The sequence below is a fragment of the Buceros rhinoceros genome, unplaced genomic scaffold (assembly GCF_000710305.1).
Source record: "Buceros rhinoceros silvestris isolate BGI_N320 unplaced genomic scaffold, ASM71030v1 scaffold12371, whole genome shotgun sequence".
In the NCBI taxonomy this organism is placed as follows: domain Eukaryota; kingdom Metazoa; phylum Chordata; class Aves; order Bucerotiformes; family Bucerotidae; genus Buceros; species Buceros rhinoceros.
Window position 1 is genome coordinate 135,918 of NW_010396053.1, and position 22,779 is coordinate 158,696.

Consider the following 22,779-nt stretch of genomic DNA (forward strand, 5'->3'; position numbering starts at 1 on the left):
CACTAAGCACTAGCCTCAGCAGGTATAAACTCTGTTTTAAATTCTGAGTCACCAATTATTCTATTTTTAACTGCAAATTTTGCATCTGAATACTCAAATATAATCTAAATTACTTTCCTAAGCTCTGTTTGGAATAGAAATGTGAGAGTTTTAAGCACAGGGGGCTCCTATAACACAGTTTAGCAATTAAAAGTAGAAAAACCTAATACTTCAAAAATGTATCCTGTTTTAGAGAACACCTTTGACAATTTTACCTGCAGCTGGGCTAAAAACAAGTTCAACACGCACATGTGCGTATTTGTGTATATCCATATATATTAAATACATAATTATATCTATGTATATAAATACATAGTGTGGTTGTCGGGTTTTTATTTTTAAGCACTACGTCAACAGGTTCCCTAGGGTGAAGGTTGAGCTCTCCTTCAGAAAATTAAAAGCCACATGGACACGGCCTTCCAATTGCCCATCTACACATTTAGAGAGAGCAGCATTCCAGTCCTACAAATTATCAATCAGATTTATACAATGCATTTATCAGCACTATTACATTAATTACAGGATAGCATAAGGAAGAAAGACATACAACGTGTGTTTTAAACCTTCATGCTAGATTCAAAGATTGGAGATAAAAGCGAAGAACCAAAGCTGTAATGCTGCACTCCAATTTCTTCCAAAGAATACAAGAGAACAGAGCAAGGTAGGATTTTGCTCCAAATCTGATTACCAGACAATCTTTTTTCCAAAAAGCTAGTTGTTGGTATAGCCCAGAAGATGGAGTGTGACTGAATATTCACAGTTTCGGTATTTTGAGACAATACCATAGGATTTCTAGTTTCTCTGGGAGTGCTTTCCATGACTGTTGTGATACCGGAAGGCCAATAGCAACATGATGAATCCATAAGAATTTTTAGTTCATTTTGATTACACTGGAACCATTTGATAGCAGGTTCAAGTATGCTATTTTTGCTCAAATTCGGGTATAAGTATGCATAAAGCACGTGCTCAAATTTTCTTAACTTGCACCAAATAACCCTTAGTCACAGCCAAAGAATGAGATATCTTCATGAATTGGTTTAATTTTGTTTATAAATGTTTAAAAAGTTAAGAACTGCTTTGTATGGCAGTAATTCACTACTCTTACCCTTTCACAGACTTCAGCCCAGATATTGAGATGTGTACTCATTAGACTAACTTCTGCAAAACAGTCATACATCGTCTGGAGCACGAGTTGGATTAAAACTTTGTACGGTACACGGATCACCATGGTTTCTCTCTGAGAAGTATTCTATCTCTTACACAATGTACAAATTAATTAAACTAATCAATTATTCAGAAATAACTCCCCAGCACACTAGGCTGGTTGAACCACTATGTAGGTAGAAAACACAGTGGTGAATTTGAGGCCAACAGTAACTGACTCAGGTGATTTTGCTCCTAATAAAATAGTGGACTGAACTAACGTCAAACTTTGTACCAAGAAGAAAACACAAGCAAAACATCAATACTGAGGTGTGTCACACTTCCTCTCTAGTTCTATTACACGATTATTTAAACTAATCTCTGTGGGAACTAAGCACTTTGTAGAAGTTAAAGTCAGTAGTGTTTATCTACTTCTACCACGTCTCAATCTCCCAAAGGTATGAGGTTTTTTATATATTATGTAGTAGTGCTAAGGAATTGCAAGAACTCAGAGTAATATAAATAATATATTACCTGATAGATAGTCTCTCAATTACACAGCACAGACTGAAGAAAAATATGTCTTATTTTGAAAGATAAATCCCTATCAATTACACGTATGTAACCCGATTTTCAGACACACACATCCCAGTTTGTTTTAACTGTTGACATCATGTACGATGCCTCTTACACAAATTGTCCTTTGCATATATAACTCCCTAACTTCCAAAGGGATGTCACGGAGCACAGATTTTCACAAGCAGTAAAATACACATTTTTGCTGTACACATCTTTTCAAATATCTAAATGACAAAACTGCTACAAAGAGTTTTCAATATACTATAATGAAAGTACTGAATAAACACCTTAGGCTAAACACTGACATTACATCCATAACAGGCAGGATCTCACCAGTTGAAGTCCTTCAGCTGCTTCTTACATGCTTAAACAGGTAACCATGGCACTCTAATGAACAGCAGATAAAGAAAAGCCATAACCAACACCAGTTAGAAAACTACAGGTCAACCACAGCATCCAAGACTGAGTCCAGTGGCAGCCCTGGCACCACTGCCAAAGTTTCTCTTTCTTTTAATGGAAACAATAACAGCACAGTTGGAAAATACTTCACCTCTTTAAGGATAACCATTTGTGGATCTCAGAAACTCTGGCAGCTCCACAGTCTACCAAAGGTGAGGTTTCTAAAGCTTATTTTATGCAGCAGACTTCTCATCACGTAAGCATATTTACTGCTATTTAAGTACACAAAATAATATTTAATATAATACTAATATTTAAGAACACAAAATTAGGGCACCATAATAATTTTTGTAACACCTACAGATCTGAGTCTTCAGCTTTAACAACTACATTCAGATGCAGTAAGCATTTAAAATAACTGAATTGAGCTCTTGAGTCATGACATTACATTTAACTGTCTAAAACTTAAGAACATAGACCAAGTTCAGTACCTAGAGAGAAATGACTGATTCGAGAAAAGATATCAAGAAGAGCAACTCTGTCCTAAGCTTGGTAAAACTAATTGCTCTCTGGAGATACTCCACTGACTAGGGGAGGAGTCTGGATTACCAGACTGCATTAAAACCCAACCTCTAGACAGCTAAACTTAACTGAGATGAATCCCCTCAAACAGTTATTTCACATTAATATGAAAAACAATAAACGTTTTCATGGATAATAAAAAGCTAAAGCAATCTATCCATAAGATTATGTTACATATAATAAAAGATATAATCAAAAGTACTACACAGCCCAACTTAAACAGAAATAGTATAGGCTATCTCCAGGATCCAGCTGGTTTCCGGACAGCACCCATTTTTTACAAGACAGAGCATAACACTCCATCACTTGCAAGGTATCTAGGAAATGCAATGCTGATAACATTATTTTTCTTTTCTTCCAACCATTGCTCAAAAACTCGTGGTACAAAGTAAATAAAATTCTGAAATATACCTATTCCATAATTAATCCTTTGTAAAGTAAATATTTATTGTTTTCTGAAAAAGTATTTCTTTATCTAATGTATTTTTAATTTGGTGACATGAATAATACAGAAGATTGAGTCAAATCAATCTTCATAGATGTAATTTTTTTAAAAAGAGTAATTACTACATTCATTTCTTTTGTACTTCAGTTTGATAAAACATGGAGAATGTGACTTGCAAGAAAACATGAATACCATATTAAATATTGTAATGAACATAAAAAACCAAAGTATTGTTCCACCTTAAACCACCCAACAAAAGAGCATACAACATTTTCATGAAGCAGGATAAAAAACTCCTGGTACACGAAAATCAGCAAGTTACACTTATTCAGACTCTGGGAGTCACACTATTCTCAAGAGCACATTCTACAAATAAATGTAGACCAACAAGCAATATTATCCTCCAAAATGAGGAGGGAGCTGTGTTTCATTAAAAATTAAAACCAGATGTAAACTGAAGTGAGAACAAAATCAATAGCACACACCATCAGATGCCTACAAAAGGCTACGCAATACGTAATACAGGGAATACAGTCAAATTCCACAGCTCTGAAAAGGCATTATTTGCTCACTCAGTGAAGCTGGCAGGGAATAACACCTGTATGTTCCATGTACTTAATTTACTGACGTGAGGATCACGTCTCACCCACTTCTACCACTGTAGTCAGCTGACAAACACTTGCCAAAAACAGATCCAGGCACTATCCACAGGCTATTCTCAACAGGACCACAGGCAAACCCATTTCTTAGACTGCTCTGACACGTTCCCCAATTTTGAGCTCCCAGGACAAGTGGTGTTTTGGCCCAAATATGACCTGAGTGTTTTTATTTGTGGCCTACGCATAAAACACGGACATGAACATTAGGGAAGGGAAACACTAGTTATGGTAAGAACAGCAGTGGCAATAAATGAGACAGGAAACAGATCACGGGCTCATTAAACTCCCTTAGATTTACAGCCTCCACAATCCTAGAGGGAGGCTTTACCGTAACCGCTCAGCTCTAACGGTTGCAACCATTCTTCAGACTGAAAGCTTACACCCATGTAGTCTTGTCTTGAGACTGTCTTTCACCCTAAACAGTTTTTCTTCTGTCTTCTTATCATGTGTTTATAATCAGCAATCTCTTCTGCTCTCCGCCACTCTTGCGAAATTAAATACACCAAATGCTCTTATTATCTCCTAAAGGCTCCTCATGCTTCAGTCAGCCTTCCCACCACTTACCATGCAGAGCCCTGTTTGAGTTTGTCTTTCTTAAAAGCATGTTGCCACAATTCTACAAAAATACCCAGGGCCTCGAGAATGGCATCGACGCTTCATCCTTCTTTTCCTTAAGCCACTGACACAGCCACACGCCACTCCTGACTCGGACACACAAGCCACTGTCCTTTCTTTCAGTTTGTAGGAAAGGATAAGAATTTTCTCTTTAGTGTATGACATGCACCTTGCCCGTTAAACATTATGTCATGTCAGCTGTCACTTCCAATCATCTCATTCTCCCTGAATGACAACCCAGCCTCCTCCCAACCAGTTGTCAAAGTTTCGTGGGGTTCTGTTGTTACCATTCACTTCTATTTTTTAACCCATGGATCATGGGAATGGATTCTGTATTTTGACATTTGTACCACATACTAGCAGACTTTGGTGCTTCAGAAGTAAACTTTTTTCAGGACCATCCTCCTAAGACTATCCTCTGTCCTGTGAAACTAAGTGCATACGGTTTAGCCATTTTCATTGAGCTCCTGTCCATGGAAACACAATTCAGCCTCAGCATAAATCACGCGAAAATACTCCACAGTCTATTATTGCACTGATTCATTTAACTTAGTTATCCCATTAGTCTGTAACAAGGGAGTATACCCCAGAGTTTTCCTCCCACCTAGCAACTGCTCATGCTAGACTGTGGGTGGGGTACAGCTCCTTCTGAAGCAGACGTAGAGTGAGGCAGTTATCCTCATCAAGGAATGCGTTTTAGTCTCAAAGGCAGGAATCTTTTAATTACTACTCTGATCAGAAATGCATAGGAAGAGGCAAAAGGCGGGAGGGTGGATTCTCAGAGGAAGATATTGAGTAAAAGCCATTCATCTCAGCTCTCAGGCCCAGCCCGTGTCTATTCAGCTGCAACCAGCTATCTGCCACCACCAGTCACCAAAGAAGATGCTTTTCTATGCTCTGCTTCCTGTGGTATGGTCTCCCTATGTTTCCTGCAGACTGCACTTCAGCTTGTGGCAGCTTCCCCTTCCTCAGCTGCCTGAGCACCACTACCCCCGCCTTGCCTTTCAGACTGCTGCCTGCCTGGGCTTCTCTGCTCCCTGATTTTCAATTCAGACCCATTGTGGTGCCTTGACATAAGCGCCAAGCAATGCCACCAATTCCAAACCTTTCTAGGAACCTCTCAAGTCTTGTGTGGAAATGTTTTGGTTTCAGTGGTGGGGCAGAGTTTGTCTGGTTGTTTTTAAATTCCAGCATTCTATTTTATCCGTACTATGTAGATACTAGGTATAAAAAAAAAAAATCCACACTTAGAGATCATAACCACTAGGGTCTCTGTTCAATACACTTTCATAACACCAAAATGCACCAACTCTTGCAATGCATTTAGCAACACATGTGCAGCTCAGTCAGTATTAGCGCATTTTTTAAATTTATCATTTTAGCTACTATGCTTTGTCCCACAAACCAAAAACTTAAGACTATTATGGAACAAAAACCTGTTTTAAATTTTACAATATAATTTACAAAGATGTTGAAGGTGTTCGGGATCAAGACTTTAAAGAACTACATTAGCTGGACCTGAGAAAGCACCACTGTGTTATTTAAAAATCAAATGAGAAGAATGCAATCCAACACATACCTATATCATATGCAAGAAAGTCAGCAGAAAAACACTTGGCACCGTTACTCAGGGAAGTATCATTATGAGTATTTCCACCAAAAACCAGCATAGCTCCGTTGATTAAGACAGCTGAGTGAAGATACCTTGCAAAACCACTCTCTTTCAAAATAGTCCTACAAAATAAGAACAAATTAATACATATCAACGTGAACAACTGTATACACACATCCAGAAAATCTATAGATAAAAACAATATAAAATACAAGGGAAACTAATGCTGTTACCCAGTAAATATGATGGAATGTATTCAGATTGTTTCTAAGATTACAAATGTTTTCATGTTGCAACAAATATATTTAGCATTCATTTAAACGTCACCCTATTAAAAACACTTTGTCAAATAACATATCTGAAATAAATTGTACCATGTTCATATTTTTCAGAAGTGATTAATGATATGGTAAATTTTACTCGAAACTGAATGAAAAGTCATTTGTAGTATCAATTCCTGTTCCTATAGATCCATAGCCATTTTGGTTGCTTTGCTCAAGAAATGCAATAAAGAATCATTAGATCATAAGTATTGGAAAAAAAGAAACTTTATTTTATTTATTGAACACTCAGACCCAGAAAAGAAATGGTAGAAGTAATTCTAGGTACGATGAAAAACACGTGCACTGCTTTCTAAACATATTCACGATGGCAAATTCAAACATACATAATTTCAGTACCAAAACACACCTTAGTCCACAGAGACTTTTGACCCCTCTTCATTCATTTCAGCCTGTGTCTGCACAGTCTGCTTTGTGCCAGAGCAATGACACGGACCCAGCAGTAGCCACGAGCTATCAGTACTGCAGTTCTAAAGCGGCAGTGTGGGGCCAGTGGAAAGAACAGAATACAAGCTGATTCAATCACAGAAAATAAATCTTACTAAGAGAGAGAGTAGCCATTTGTGGGGTTTGCCAGCTTGAAATAGTTAAGCAGATGAGCCGTAGACACCATTATTAGATCACCAGTATTTTATTTACATTCCCTTAATCTTTTACTTGTCTCAGTAATCAAACAGCTTAAGTTTAGACTCTCACTTTCACTTGTGTTACTGCTCACACCTACAGTGTCACTGTTTTGTCCTTTCTTTCCTATAATGAACATACTGACTTGATAATCTTTCCTTCTGATTGAGTAATACTGTCTCTCTTGAATCACACTGGTAACATTTGTTCAATATTTTTACATCAGCATAGGGTTTGGGGGAGAGGGTTTAAAGTGTATCTCATTGTTTTGACAATCACAGAATCACAGAATTATTTTGGTTGGAAGAGACCTTTAAGATCATCAAGTCCAACTGTTCCCCCAGCACTGCCAGGGTCCCTGAACCATGTCCCTCAGCACCACATCTACACATCTGTTAAACACTTCCAGGAAAGGGGACTCCACCACCTCCCTGGGCAGCCTGTTCCAATGCTTAATGACCCTCTGTGTAAAGACGTTTTTCCTGATATCCAACCTAAATTTCCCCTGATGCCCTGAGGCCATTTCCTCTCATCCTCTCATTTGTAACATGGGAGAAGAGACTACCCCCACCTCCTTACAACCTCCTTTCAGGTAGTTGTAGAGAGTGATAAGGTCTACCCTGAGCCTCCTCCAGACTAAACAACCCCAGTTCACTCAGCTGCTCCTCATAAAATAGGTTCTTTAAACCAATACAATGTTTTAGATATACAATGACGGGTATCAATCAATAAACTCAAGATTAAGTGATAAAAGATCGTACATCTAAACGAGCTGAGAAGGCATTAAACCTAAGTTCTCATTCTGTCATTTAAAGAGATACCCACTACCCCTAGAAAGTAACACCAAAGAAAATACCAAAGACTAAATGAGGTTTTTAATTGCTTAAAAAATGTGATAATTCCTTCAAGCCACCAGCATACCCACCCATGTGGTTTTAGTGTTCTGTTTTTAACCCATTTCTAAGTAACTTGCATTTTTGTTGTGTTTCTGATTAATATATTTTGAAAACAGAGCCAACATTTAAGTGTGCTTTTCTAACCAGGAATTAGCTCAATATGGAATACTTATGGTATCTACCCAGAGAAACATGGTATTTGGTCTCAATTCATCAGTAACTAACTTACAAAATTAGAGATGACAAGGAAATAGGACAAGACATTATTTTTAACACTTTTAACAATTATCTTTAACTAGTAATGGAGGAATACTGCTATCATGAGTTGAAAGAATGATAATATACTAAGAATGCATTGTCCTTATCCATTCAGACTGTAGGTATCTTCCTGTCTTTTGCTCCACCAGTTTTCTACCACTCCTACCCGAAAATTTACATTAATTGCCATACACTAGGCTCTGTCTTGATTATCCTGCCTTGCAGCTGTCTACAAACAGTTGTCTGATCACCAAAGGCCTCGTACACTGTTCAGGTAAAAATTAAGGACTCTCCTCTCTACAGTGGGTAACAAAACTCCAGATTTTCCCTTGGGCTACTGACTTTTCTACTTGTCACCCAACTGGCTTGCCCCAGCCCTGGTCCACACATTGTACAGGGCTGGAGCGGGAGGTGTTGAATGTGTCTCTAAGTTTTGCATATTGTGTGCTGAGTTTCATCCCTCCTGGTCACAGTAACTTTTCCCCAAGATTAAGCAGAAGTGTAATGCAGACCAAGTTTTTTTAATTTAGCCATGATTTTGACTATTCATTAGCATCACTGATGAGAGCAATCTTCAGAACACTCCAGCACATATCAACCCTATGCAAATTATTACACCAACTGCATTATTTATGCACATATACATGTATCTGCAAACATTAGCCTGTGTTAATTATATGTTGCATACAGCAGCATGATATGATGGCAACAGAAATACCCAGGAGCCAGCAGGTGCTTCCACTGCTTCAAGCCATTATCTAAGCTGAGCACCACATTGTCCCCCAATTGCCAACTGCAGCAGAAAGCAAAGCAATGCAGGTATTACAAACGCTGTAATTCTCCATCACATATTAGAAATAATGTTCACACCAGGAATTAAAATATCCAAGAAACATAAAGCTTCTGCGTAATTGATATGAAGAAATGAAAACCCACCTGCCACTGAATAAAACAAGTAATCAGCTTTGTGTACCAAGACTTAGTGAAGCATTTGAACCTCAGCCACAGAAACAGAGGAGGCACAAGAGGAAAACAGACAGTGAGGACAAGGAAAATATGATAAAAGCCATGGGCATGAGAAAGCTGCCATGGTTTCACCTCTTCCTCACACCCCACCTAGCCAGAGGCGCGTTCAGGCTCAGTTGCCTCACTGAGTGCTTTGAATACTGATTATGAAGTGTCACAGATGCAGTAACCAAAGATTTTTTTTTTTTTTACTACGTAAGTACCATTACCCATCCTCTCAGCTAGTTTTCAGTCCCATAGTACACCTGGCTTCTAGTGCAATACTCGTGAGCATATAAAAGAGTTTTCTGCAAGCTGCAGAGAATGCCAGATTAGCATAGAGTAGATAGAAGCATCCGTTTTAGTTTTCATATGAATAAAGAATAAAAATATTCCAGTAATTTTTTTGAACAGACCAAAAGGATGCAATATCACTTTGTTCCAAGAATAGAGTATAAGAGAGCATTAAAATTCCAGCAATTTAAAAATACATTAAAAGACACAAAAAATTCTTGTAATGATGTATCCAAGTGTCATGGGTTAGCGGCATTAGAAATCAAGAGCCTCAGTGAAGTCAAACCCACGTTTCCAGCATCTGAGAACAAGTCTTGTGTGTTTAAAGTTAAACCATTAAGGCTCAACGCAAATATTAAATTGCAAGAATAAAATGTTCCAAGAACTATTTCCTGATGTCAGATCATCTCTAATGTAAGAAAACATATTAAAGGTCACTTTCTATACATGAGTATCATAAGTTACAATAAACTTGAGGGACAAAGAACTGGCAAAAATAGAAACACCAAGAACATTAGTAACTAAGGAACCCTATATAATACCCGGAATTTTCTCTCTTATTTCTGATAGTTTTGTGAAAAATAACCTTCCACAGTTCCCAGATTTCTCTGCTTATTTATATAATAGGTACTTGAATGTGCATCAGCACGGTATTTATACCATGCAAAAACAATACATGTATACTATTTCTACGTAGTGGTTAGGTGTGGATAGAAGAGCCTTTTCTTAATTTGTAGAAGATGTGCAAAGCTTTCTCCCTGCCACTCCTTTGATACGCAGCTCCATTAATCCACTGGCTGAAGCCTAATCCCTCATTGCAGTTCTTCCATTTTGTTGCAGAGAACGTACTCTTCTGCTACACACGAAGGATATGGAGGCACCTGTGTGAATTTACTAGAACCTTACTCTACGCTCATGTTTTCTTTTTCAGAAACAAATAACTTAGTTTCCTACATTATTAATCCCACTTACCATGTCCGAGTATTAACTTCATATCTGTACAGGTCATCGACCAATCCATATTTATTGCCAGGCAACGCTTTGTATCCACCATGGACGTAAACAGATTTTGTCAGTTCATCGTAGACACTAGTGTGGCCATATCCACCTTGGACAATTGCTCCTTTTGTTTCTGGTACGAGCCAAGAATTAGACCCTGGAACAGATGTACAAAAGATGTAGGTTTAAGGCTCACTATTGCTAAACACACAATACTAAGAGTTTTAAGTATAGAAAATCACTTTCACAATAATTCTAAATACAGCAATAACTAGAGACGACTTTTAAGAAGTAATTTTATACCAATGCATCAAAGTAACTGCAATTGTATAATATTATTAGACTATTATCTGCTATTCTTGATTAAACACATCACAAATCAAATTAAATCACAAATATATTGTTGTTACAGGTGCCAGGCAGTATCTCATACTCTCCCATGTGTTAGCTCAGTGCACACACTAAACCAAAAAAAAAAGCCCAAACCTTTTGGAAAGTACGAAATTAAGAATTATGATTAATTCTCTCAACTTTATCTTTGTCCCACCAGAGATGACTGATGAGAATTCAGAGCTCCAGCTACTTCAGCTGCATTAGGAAGGAACACCTGTACTCGATCACAGGGAAACTGTCTGGAGAAGCCTGGCAGGACCTGCACTGCTGTGAGAAGCATGTAACATAAGGTAGCTCAAAGTACACATGGATACAGACAGACACTTTACTAGTAAATTGTAAAACTGAGCTAAAATCAATTCCCAACCACTACTTTAGTTATTTAACTGCAAATACACCTACTCAGTTGCTGAAAACTCACAGAAGGATAATTTGATAGCAGCTCATTAAACTGGCACTTAAATCTACAATTCACATCACATCATTAATAACTGCAGAGAAGCCAAATAAAAGAATTCACAATATCTGTTATGACTGAAGAATAAGATATAATTGGAAAATCCTTTACCATAGCAATAAAAAGAGTGAGAGTTTAAGTGACTTCTTGTTGCCCATGGCCCTGAAATTTCCATTTTCTTCCCCTCCATCTTCCCAGCTGACATAAGTCACAAAAAGAGCGAGCCAGGAGGCAAGTATCCCCTGTAAAAGCCAGCCTATTCAAAAGAGCCTATAATGGTTAGGCAGACAGTTCTACAGATGTGAAACGGAAGAAATAATTTCCTTACAGCATCTTGAAGATTATGTCAAGAACAGAAAGTGTAGACAAGGACTTTCAAAACAGAACAGTCTCCTAATTCTTATCCTAAATTGGCTGCCATTATGAAGTTATTTATCCAAGGCTAGCACAGAACACCATCTGCCTTGCTTCACATGAAAGTTAGTTTAAATTCCACGTCAATTTTAACCTGATAGGATATAGATAGTTTCAGATTACCTCTTTTTCCTCCAGATGCCTCTGTTCAGCAAAGAGACTCATGACACTCAGTTATTACCGTTGCTATTCTACTTTCATTTAATGGTTTCCAGGCACTGCCTCTATAAGCAAGTCACTTTTTTCAGTAACAAGTGCTCACAGCAAGTTATAAACTTGTATACAGGTACACTGAAAGACCTGTGCTGATGTTTTGTGTGTATGAATGCTAGAATTTGTGTAATCCACTAATTCTACCTGACAGTATATTTGCACTATTTACATGTAGTGTGATGTAACTAGTATTTTATTCCAGTCCCTATGTTGGATATTATCGAACTATTAAGAACTACAACTCTGAACACAAAGATCAAATTCATACCAATAATACCATATTTTACATATATATTACATTGCTAACAAATATATTTACTTGATACAATTTCTGTGAGAGATTTAGTGAGGAGCCAACCTGCAGATTCACTTTTCTACCATCAACACAATCCAAATTTTTTTCCCTCTAAACAGTGATCAGTCCTAGAGATTGGCCTATATGCTTTTCCAGGAAAAATTACTACTTCTCCACATAAATTTACACAATTGTAAGCATAACAGAATATTTTGCATTTATATCTGTCTGGTTTATGTAGCATTTTGAGCACTATTACAGTAAAACTGCATATTGTATAATTTTACACGACTTCCGCAGAAATACGAATAGCTGTTCCTTCTTGAGTAATAAAAATGAGGTGCTATGGATAACTACCTAAATTTGAGAAAAGAGGTCCAGCAGCAGCATCTTTCTGAAACACAAGTCAGAAGCAGTATTACAGTTTCCCCTATTTCCCATTCTACACTTCAGTTGGTTTGCCTGAGTTTTGAATATTGACATGTATATAAGGAGTTTTGATCTTTCAGACTTCTTCAGCATCCTGAATATTGCCTCATTCAGACAAAAGTTCTGCCTGAATTTAAAGACATTACTATACATATGATCTGCTTTTTTAAAAAAAAAAAAAAAATCGACTCATTGACCTGGTTCTTCACCTATCTTTTTTTTTTTAAACAGAAAAACAATTTTTATTGAAGGTATTTACGTAACTCTTCTCACACTCAAAGAAATTCCACTGTATCATTAGATCAGATGAACTATTCAATTGACCAAATCAGTCAGGCAAAACTCTGCAACCTCAAGAGCTTAAAAAGCCAAATATGGAAAGAGCTCCATGAACCAACCAACCAGAAATAAGGAAATATGATTTTATTTCATTACTAGATTTCAATTTTTAAGTCTAATAGATAGTGTAAAATAAGGTCAAATGAATTTTGAAAATAATCACAAAAAAGAAAGTCATTCCAGTAACATCATTCCACTTCCACTTTTCATTTGTAATTTGACATTTTTCATCAACATCTGGGCAACCTTCCAGAGAATTCTACCTCAAAGTTTCTCTTGAAATGCTCAGACAAGTCATGATAACAACTTCAGATAATTAAATCTGTCAGACACTGAACAGATGGACACAGTTACAGGCTGCAATATTCTGGCCATCTTTGTCACATAGAATCACAAATTTCATGTCCAGATTTACTACCAACATTACCAGGAGATTGATCAAGTGAAAGAAAAAAAAGAAAAAATTCATCTACAAAAGCAGGTAAAGAGAAAAAGAAATCACAAGTGAGATAGATGCAACTGAAGCTGGGGATATGACTCCATTCCAAAATTCTGACAGACACAGAAGTGAAATTGCAGCACCAGCAGCAAGCATTCTAAACAAAGCTGATGAGGTATTACCCAAGAACAGCAACCATAGTGCTGACATTAAAGACCAGAGGAAGGAGAAACAAGATCTGGACAGTTACCGACACTAATCTCACCTCAGCAATATGCAAAGACTTAGAACAAAGGTGGGTTTTTTAAAATAAAAAAAAAATATAAATAAAAAATGTTGAAATAATGGGAAACTGTTTCACGGGACAATGTAAGTGTACAAAACCATTTACATCTCATCTACCTAAAAAACATTATCTATATAATTTTTTTAAAATTATCTACACCGGAAAGAGTAGGTGTTTCAGTATCTGGGCTTCAGTAATGTTCTTACTATAGTGACATAAAATTAATGAAATTAATTAAGCTATTGCAATGGAATGGGATTTGGGCACTTGAGAGGTATCAATGAACAATACTGGGAGGTGCTGGGATTACCAGATTCACAGAATGTTTCAGGTTGGAAGGGACCTTCAAAGGTCATCCAGTCCAACCCCCTTGCAGTGAGCAGGGACATCTTCAACTAGATCAGGTTGCTCAGAGCCCCATCCAGCCTGACATGGAATGTTTCCAGGGGTGGGGCTTCTCGGCAACCTGCGTCAGTGTTTCACCACCTCCATTGTAAACAATTTCTTCCTTATATCTAGTCTAAATCTCCCCTCTTTTAGTTTAAAACTATCACCCCTTGTCCTACCACAACAGGCCCTGCTGAAGAGTCTGTCCCTATCCTTCTAATAAGTTCCCTTTAATTACTGAAAGTCTGTAATAACATCTCCCCAGAGCCTTCTCTCCTCTGGGTTGAACAACCCCAACCCAGTTTGTCCTCAGAGCAGAGGTGCTCCAGTCCTCAGATCATTTTTTGTGGCTGTCCTCTGGACCCTCTTCAACAGGTTAATGTATTTCCCCTGCTAAGGACTCCAGAGCTGGACACAGCACACTGCAGGTTAGATCCCACCAGAATGGAGGAGAGCAGCAGGGTCACCTTCATCAACCTGCTGGCCATGCTGCTCGATGCAGCCAGGATATGGTTGGCTTTGTGGGCTGCGAGCGCACATTGCCAGCTCATGTCCAACCTTTCATCCAGCAGTACCCCCAAGTCTTCTCCACTGGACTGCTCTCAATCCCATCATCACCCAGTCTGTACTGATACTAAGGACTGACCTGACCCAGGTGGCAGGACCTTGCACTTGGCCTTGTTGAATCTCATGAGGTTCATTCACGCAGGCCCACTTGTGCAGCCTGTCCAGATTCCTCTGGATGGCATCCCATCCCTCTGGTGTGTCAACTGCACCACTCAGCTTGGTGTCATCTGTCAACTCACTGAGACTAGGGATACTTCTTAGGGATCAGAATGGGTGTATTTTATGACACCACCACAAATTTAAGTTACAATAATTGCATAAATTAAGACACAAACAATTCAAGAAGAAGAAGAAAAACATGCAGTATGAACTGTATGATCTCGGTTATCAGAAAAAATTAATCAAAATTCAACAATAACTTAAGACTTTGTGCACTGGGATTAGCAACATAAAATTCTATAAAATGGAACCTCATCAGTAGATAACGACTGAGAAAAATGAGTAAGAGCACTGCTTCAGAGAGTCTGCTCATAGATGCAGGAGAAATGTCACTTTACTACATACCAAGTGAGGTGTTCCCAATAAAGTCAGATTAAGGTTTTTTTAGCCAGACAGTGGTGAAAACTAGAATACCACAAAGGCTTTTCTAAACGTCCACGTTCAAGAGAGATGAACTCCTTGTGGGAAAGGCAGAGAGAACGAGAGCGGAATAGATGACATTGCCTTAATTGGTTTTGCAAAAAGGAAGGTTGGTAGCTATAAAAATAATCAGAAGAGATTTCTAGGAAGGGAGACAAGCTTCTTATATTAAACAATGTATCATCAAAAAATGTAAATATAAACAGGCTATTGATTAAGGTAGGCTATGAATTAGAAGACACCTAGTCACTAAAATTATAAGCAATATTCCAATGACACTCTGAACAAACCCCAAATTATTCAAGATTAAACATCACATATTTTTGAAAGGAATTCTAAAATATGGTGTTTACATTTTAAAAGCACTGATTTTTATGGCCAAGGTAATAAATTTCAGCCTTTTGCTCACAGAAAGTTAATTACATCCAAGATGTAACACCATTCCATCAAAGAATGCAAAGCGAGTGAAATAAAAGACAAAACCTTATTCTTATTTTTTTCAGTTCATTTCTTTGTATGGAACTGATTAGGATGGCCAAATCAAGAAAAACTGCAAATTTGAACATTAATCATTTTATCATTCAAAACGGAATAATTAAAATAGCATTTGAGATAAAGTTCTTTCTAAAAAGATATTTGAAAAAAATTTTTAATATGCAGTTATAAACCTACTTAAAAACAAAATCCAAGGAAAGGTAGATACATTGGCTTCAACCTTCAAACAGATTAGGTAAAAGGAACAAAATGTCCAAGAAGCACTTCAGTGCCACATCTTCATGTCACTGCAGTGACAAACTTTAAAATTTCTCAAGTAACCATGAAGCTTATACTAACTTACAAACCAGAGGAAACATGTTACATGATTTTACATTACAACTTTTTTTTATTAAAACACAATTTCAAAGAAACATTTTTAATAAGTAACTTATAATTTACTTCTAAAGTAATTTTACAAAAATCAACCTAAGAAAGTCAAAATGCTGCCAATCCAAACAAATCTCTGTCTTCCAAAAAAATAAAATCACAGAATTCTTATTCAGAGGCTTCTTTATATCTAAGCAGCTTTAATAAACCTCAGCTAAAACAAAACACCATTATTCTATTCACCTGGAGACTCACATTGCAATTCTTAGTAGGTTTATGAGGTATTGCTAACCTAAAGGGAAACAGATTTCCCCAGGGAGTAACCCAGAAGAGCTTTATGGTTCAAATTAGTAAAATCATTCGCATTATTCCTATCCTGGGATTTATTGGTTCCTCAAAAGTCGTAAGTCCAGGTATTGCAAGAAAGGACAACAGGAAGCTCGTTTATTCCTGCAATAACCACCATACCTTTGGAGAAGAAATGAATTCCCGCACTTTTGCATGGTGAAATCCACCTGCAAACCATGTCTGAATTTTACAGAATTAGTTCTGTCTTTGACAGAAATTACTTTCTTCAGTAACCAGACGATGTCAGAAATTTTCAGACCATGCACACATTTGATTCACATGTTTTGGTAATAACAACTAGATACCTACATGAAATGCTAGGGAATGCACAAATAATTAAAACTTCTTCAAAAGTTTATTCTCCCATGCAAATCAGGGTCACAGTAACTAAAGGTTTTAGCACCAGAATTCCATGTAACAAAGTTCATTAACAGGACTGGATCACTACAGGTTGCAATTCATATGAACCAAGGGTAAGTTACCTCTTTCTATCAGTAGGCATCCAGTAAGTGCTTAAAAAATAGCCTTCATTTGGACTAAAAGCCGTGGCTGATAACGTTTTGAAAGAATAAAGCAGTACAATCTGAAATCTTAAAGGCAACATGAGTTTCAAAAGCAAGCAGAGAGAGAGAAAATTGGACTAATTTTTCTTGCCATAACATCAGCAGCCCTTTTATATAACAAATTTTCCTTCCCACTCAGGTGTGTTCACAGCAATACTGTTGTTACTTCTGTGTCTTAAGTTTGGATTCTGAGCTACTCAAGTTCCAGAAAACCTAGTCATTCTTCTTTCAAACCCCATCTGGAATTTTATCATTAAAACTGATCCTACAACTGCAAAACTGTAGATAAATGCTAAAGCTGTAGAGAACTCAGGAAAATTTGCCACAAAATTCATTTAACTTAAGAGAGAGGAGAAGGAAGGAGATGCAATGAGGTAAAATGAAACATGAGAATTATCCACAGCAAAAACAGTTTGGTTACAGCATATAAACCATGTTCTGCAAAGCGCTGCATGAGCTGATGATCAGCACCAGCAAACTCACTGAAATCAATGGGTTTCCACAGTAATACCCTATATTGTTAGAAGTTTATTTTCCATTTGATGCAAGAGAAGCATATTTTCTCTAACAAACTAAATTTCTCAGTAGCATTCAATAAAATTATCATCTCGGAAAGGCAACATAAAGACCTGAGAACAGTCCAGACCCATAATAAATGCCAGAGAACTAAGTGCTTTCTCCTTCTCAAAGTTTATCATCACAGTATGAAAGGTGGTGGTGGGGGGTGTTTCTTAATTTCTTTATTTTATACACGCTTCGTTATAGTGAGTTTTACTAATCCTCCACAAACATAGCTTTAACATTAAAAAAATAGGAACAAATTTTATATTTCAACCACAAGGCCAGCAATAAAATCCACTTGACAGAAAATTTTACACTACAAAATGAACCATGTACCCCCTCTTCATAATTAAACAACAATAGGTGAGAATAATATTGGTCATGTTCTACTCCAGACTAAATAAGCAGCATGTGAAGAAGCAAATAGTCCAAAGTTCCAATAGATATTACAGTGAATTAGCATGCAGAAAACTAGAATAACATATTTTTGTTTTCAAGAAAAAAAGCCTCTACTAGGTTGAAAAAAGCTTTCAGAAATTAAGTCTTGCAAAAAAAAAAAAGATGACCTTTAATAGCTAACAAATCTTACAATATTGTTGTGAAACAGTTTCTAGTGGCTTTTATGCAGTTCAAATTTGTCAGTATGGATAAACCACATAATGGTGCTCTTCCTCTTACTCTCATTCTCTTTTATCCTTTTTTAACCTTGCTATAAAATTTCAACGCTACCATCAGAGATAATGCAGGAAGCATAATAAACCTCTGAGTTTTGAAGGGATTTCCGCAGCCATAAATCTGCTTAAACAGTGTTTATACGCAGATGCGTACGACCAAAAAAGTTAAATGGAACAATTAAAAAAAATTAAGCCTTGACATATAAATAGTACTTTGAAATTTTGCACAATGCATTCTGTGAGTGCTTAAATAACTGAGAGACTCAGATTAATTCTACAGAAACCAAGGAATCCAGAAAGTAAGATAATAGTATACTTTGAATTAGTGGGTATATAAATATTCTTATAAATGTATCAGAAGATGTGGATTTTCATGTTTATTCTATTGAAATAACATCTTATAAGGACCATGTACAAGATAGAAATACTTGTCTTGGTTTAACCCTAGCATTTGAAATCACCCCTAGGAAAAGCTTGCAGTTCACAAGGGGAACCCCAAACAGACACGGCAGGCTGTTTATGAAAATTAGTGTTCATTCTCTATTTCCTCTAGTAACAACACGCGCACACTTAAGAGAACTCTATATACAATGAAGCAGTTATTACATTTAAAAAATCAGTATCAAAGTATTATTGCAACATTAAAGAACCTCCAATATAACTAAATTATTCTAAGTAGCACTGTTCATTGCATTCTGTTTTGCCCTGTCTTTTTTTGCTCTACTTATTCTTTTTTACTCTGTCTACTCTATGGTAAAAAAGTAAGTTTCATCACAACAGTAACCACTGCATGGAATTTCTGGTTTCAAACTTTATCCCCCTTTAGAGTACCACAGCTGTGTACACAGTAACACCTAGCCAGAGCCACTATGCTCTAAGTATGTATGAAGTGCTACAGCTTAAGGAGAAATCTGACCTACATAATTTGAAAGAAAGAAAGATGAGACTTTAATTATTTTGCAAAATACATTATTTTCTTTCTGAAAACAAGAGTGATTTTCACTTTAAAAAGACTTTTTTTACCAGTACATGATAAAAACGATTTCAAAGTGACTTACTGATGTAGTACTCTTGCACAATGCTTGTGTAACCATATATGGCAGAATATCCAAAAATTATAATCATAACCACATCTCTGCTGTCCAGCTCTACTATGTGTGCTGAGTGACCTTCCACAGCATATTGCTGGCCATGTACAAGTACTGCAGGAGTTCTGCTACTCCATGTTTGACTGTGTATGTTGAAAATCCACAGCTCATCAGTAACGTTGCCATTATTTGTTTCAATTTTGCCTCCATACATGTAGATGTCTTCCTGCAAAAATTGGGAGAGAAGAGAAAGCAAACAATGGATTACAGAAAGGTAACATCTGAACTGCACAATTCTGTGCTGTGTAGTATTTCATAACTGAACAATCTGATTTAAATCTTCACATTTAATCTTACATCAACCTCAGCTCAATATCAGACACTAATCCCAGAAAATTTTATTTAAACTAAACCAACAATGATGATAAGGAGACTATTTCTATGAAAATTAAACCCAGTCGTGAAAAGAACACCAAAATGAATCTCAACCGGATTACTTCAAGTAGAAAAACTTTAATTACATGGCTTTTCTAATTCATACTGCAGCATTCCATTAAAAAAAAACTAAACAGAAAAGATATTGTTTGCTTAAGGAACAGTTCACAGAACTGAAAATGTGATTTTCCACACAGTCTATAAGGACTTCATTCAGCACGTGCACAGGGGAGCACATTCTCCCTTAACAGCAAAGTAACTTAAGCCCTGAGAAAATTCACAGTCAAAGCCCAAGGAAAAGGGACAATGTGTGCATAGCATCCTCTTGGGCACATTTGCTAAAATCAAATCCCATAGAAGAGTATTTTGAGTTCTTTTAAAGGGCTGTAAAACAGATTTTCCAGTCTTCATGAACCACATACCTCAAACAGCAATGCCATCTGTTTTGGGAAGTAATGAATGATTTACTTGAATACTGACTGAAAGCAAATCCTGGTAAACCACAGACTTCATCTGGATTTGCAAACCAAAGCATACAAAGACACAGAACAAATTCCAGCTTGTTGGCTCCACAGAGTGACTCAAGGACAGTTTCTCCTGGATAGAAAAAACTGCCTCTAGTTCTGAGAATTATACTTAGTCTTTGCTAGGACACACCAGAACCACATGCACTCTGCATCCCATCTGCCTGGTGTTTGTACAGCTGGCAGTTGTCTTCTGCATACTGCAATGTAATACTCTAGAGCTTTCCCCAAAATTCAACCTTACCTGGTTTAAAAAAAAAAGCTGCTGGCTCAGCTCATTTGGCAAAGTTTTGCTTGGCATGGAATACCGAGCCTCGGTATTCTATGAGAACATAAAAAAACTACCTAATATAAGAAGTTCAGATGAACCATGAAGAAATTTGAGACTTCGTGTACAAGGAGCTGATGGGATCTAAACACAAATGCAAACTGCATGCTATTATCATGCCAAGATATTACATGTCAAGAAAGATTAAACACAAACTAGCAGGCGTGTAAAATACAGATGTTCAGTAGGATGACAGCCTATTTAGTCCAGCAAAAGAAAGGTTATAATGCTGTCTATGTACCTAAAGGTGATGGTAAACAGAGTCCAGGACCACATTAAAAAAAGAACTTCATTACTCAGTTTGGTCAGTCATTTACTGACTAATCACTCTATCTGACCTGTGCTCAAGGGTACACTTGAAATTTCTGCAAGATTTTCAACTATTTTGTCATTTGAGGCAGGTAAACTTTTCTTGATTTGGAACTTAAATTAGGAACACCCATTAGTGTGTCCCTACTAGTTAGGTGTTACCAATTAGTTTGGACTGGGGGTGTTTGAACAAAAGATGTTCACATCCTTCAGTAGGAATTTTTAGTAGGATTAGATAAATATAGATGAACCCATTCTCTTTCTGTGAAATAAAACATTTAAGAGAGCTTGGTGAAGACCTATTAAAGCTGTAAGAAGGCTGATCCAAAGGAATGGCTCGAAGAAATGTTCTTCTTAAAAGGATCCTATACAGCTCATTCATTACACTGCCACAGAGCTCTCAAAGGGCAAATCAACATCACTAACTTAGTGAACTAATTATTTATTTTTAAATGCAGGTAACAGACTACAGCAGAAAGAGGCAGCTAATTAGGGAGTTGCAGGTCCTGTATAACAGTGAAAAAAGACGATTTTTGACACCAAGGAAAAGACATTACACAAAAAAAAAGTGACCTAAAGAGCTGCGTGAACTTTGAAATAACTCAGACAGCTGGCAGTAAGAGAGTCACCCTCACAGTTCTGCTCAAATGATTCAAAGTTCAGATAAAAGAACACTTCTGTAAGGAGCAATCTTTATAAATGACACAGCAAATCCTGTACACAAGACTATTCACAGGGGAGAAAGACAAGAAGGTCATGACAACTGCTTTATCAACCACAAAACCAGATTTTAACTAAGCTTTGCTCAGGGCTATTTCTGAGGTTAAGCAGCTCCTAGTGCTGCTGAAAAACACTTTACAGGTTAGTGCTGATCAACTGAATGTAGAGAAAGAAAGGTTTACAGACCAAAGGCAGTAGAAGAAATACAGAATGAAAACAAAAAATGTTTCATGCATAGTTATAGAGGACAAAACCCAATGTCCCAGGCACAAAAAGGCAAACCTCTACCTGGAAAGCCTAATCAGGGAGAGATTGTAGGAAGGACACAAGTGCAGATGGTCCTAAGCCACCTAAAGATTTTGAAATAAAAGAAGGAACCCCCTAATAAACTTATACTAGGTTTATAACTTACTTACAAACTAAGTATAAATGAAGGTGTATGATAAAAGTGAGACGTTCTGACAGGCTCAGAACAAGATACGGAGTTTCAAGAGAGCTAGTACACAAAACCTGCTGACCTTTAAATGAATAAAGCACACCAGATATTTGTTTATAATAAGATAGCATACCACAATAGGTATGAGATGATAAACAACAACAACAGAGGTATAAAACTGAGAGTCCTTGTGAAATTAATGAGGAAAAGATGTCAAGAATCTGGACATATGGACGATGTTAAAAATTGTACTCCTCAGCCTGGAGGAAGGACAAGACGAAAAAGCAAACTGTCCAAGGAACAGGTAACATCACAACAGGCAGATAAGCACCAAGACACAAGGCCTTCACCACACTCAAGTTTTAACTCTACGTGTCAAAAGCAACACTTAAGCACAGTGGCAGATAGTGAAGATGAGTATTTACTCAATAAATTAACCTTGGTCATTTTAGATATATTACTTGACATTAATAACATTATCTAAGTTATAGAAACCTTTAAAGACCTTGCGGTTTCTCCATGAATATATTAATTCCATTAATTAATTAATATATTTTAAAATTATACTGATATATTTATAT

At 36.9% G+C, this 22,779-nt stretch overlaps 1 protein-coding gene across 1 annotated transcript in view; it reads right to left on the reverse strand.

Annotated features, from left to right (window-relative positions):
- The window catches only part of ATRNL1 (attractin-like 1), a gene marked incomplete at both ends in the record, with an annotated part of 133,092 nt that extends 113,420 nt beyond the window's left edge, over positions 1-19,672 (reverse strand). The window contains 3 exons of the mRNA XM_010145769.1: positions 6,041-6,195; positions 10,464-10,647; positions 19,417-19,672. Coding sequence (XP_010144071.1) covers positions 6,041-6,195; positions 10,464-10,647; positions 19,417-19,672 — 595 coding nt within the window. The remainder of the gene's footprint in view (positions 1-6,040; positions 6,196-10,463; positions 10,648-19,416) is intronic.
- Between the last annotated feature and the right edge of the window lie 3,107 nt (positions 19,673-22,779).